The sequence below is a fragment of the Puntigrus tetrazona genome, chromosome 1 (assembly GCF_018831695.1).
Source record: "Puntigrus tetrazona isolate hp1 chromosome 1, ASM1883169v1, whole genome shotgun sequence".
NCBI classification, from domain to species: domain Eukaryota; kingdom Metazoa; phylum Chordata; class Actinopteri; order Cypriniformes; family Cyprinidae; genus Puntigrus; species Puntigrus tetrazona.
In genome coordinates, this window is record NC_056699.1 from 2,774,933 (window position 1) to 2,775,637 (window position 705).

The window sequence follows — 705 nt, forward strand, 5'->3', positions numbered from 1 at the left end:
TAGTGTGTGTGTGTGTGTGTGTGTGTGTGTGTGTGTGTCATGGGGTCTGTACATGACCGTGTCTGCCCTCTCATGTTGTGACAGATGCCATGCTGCTGGTGGCTGACAGACTGGAAGGGCCCTTCAACATCGAGGCCGTCATGGAGCCCATAGATGTGAAGATCTCTGAGGCCATCATGGCCATGCAGGACAACAGCATGCAGGTTTCATCCAAGGTACGTCTGCTCACACACACACACCACACACACACACACACACACCACACACACACCACACACACACCAGGAGGGAGTCAGAATCCTTTCCTATTTTTAGTTTTACAGATGAAGAGCATGACTTTGCCATTATTGTCTGCAATCTAGAGATAAATATTATTTTTGTCAATGGCAAAATAGGATTTGCAATAAGAGGATAAATCTCTTACTATTCTTAGACATTCTGCACATTTTCTAAGGTCNCTTTGCAACACTGACACTGTTTTTGAAACGAATCAGCTTTGAACTAAATCGAGCTGATTCGTATTTATTGATAATGAATCATTTTAATACAACCATGTTATATTGAAGATTACTATACTGTATTTGTATTAAATTATATTTCTTTTTTACATTTAAACAATTATATAATAAAAAAAATTACTTTATAATATATTGCTTACTATTAAAGTATTAATAGTAATCGTACATTTATACATTTTTATATTCA

General features: G+C 36.9%; 1 protein-coding gene across 1 annotated transcript in view; it reads left to right on the plus strand.

The window, feature by feature from the left end:
- LOC122328837 (glypican-6-like) overlaps positions 1 to 705 on the plus strand; it is a 24,102-nt gene that overhangs the window by 16,850 nt on the left and 6,547 nt on the right. Inside the window, exon 5 of the mRNA XM_043224891.1 lies at positions 85 to 215. Coding sequence (XP_043080826.1) covers positions 85 to 215 — 131 coding nt within the window. The remainder of the gene's footprint in view (positions 1 to 84; positions 216 to 705) is intronic.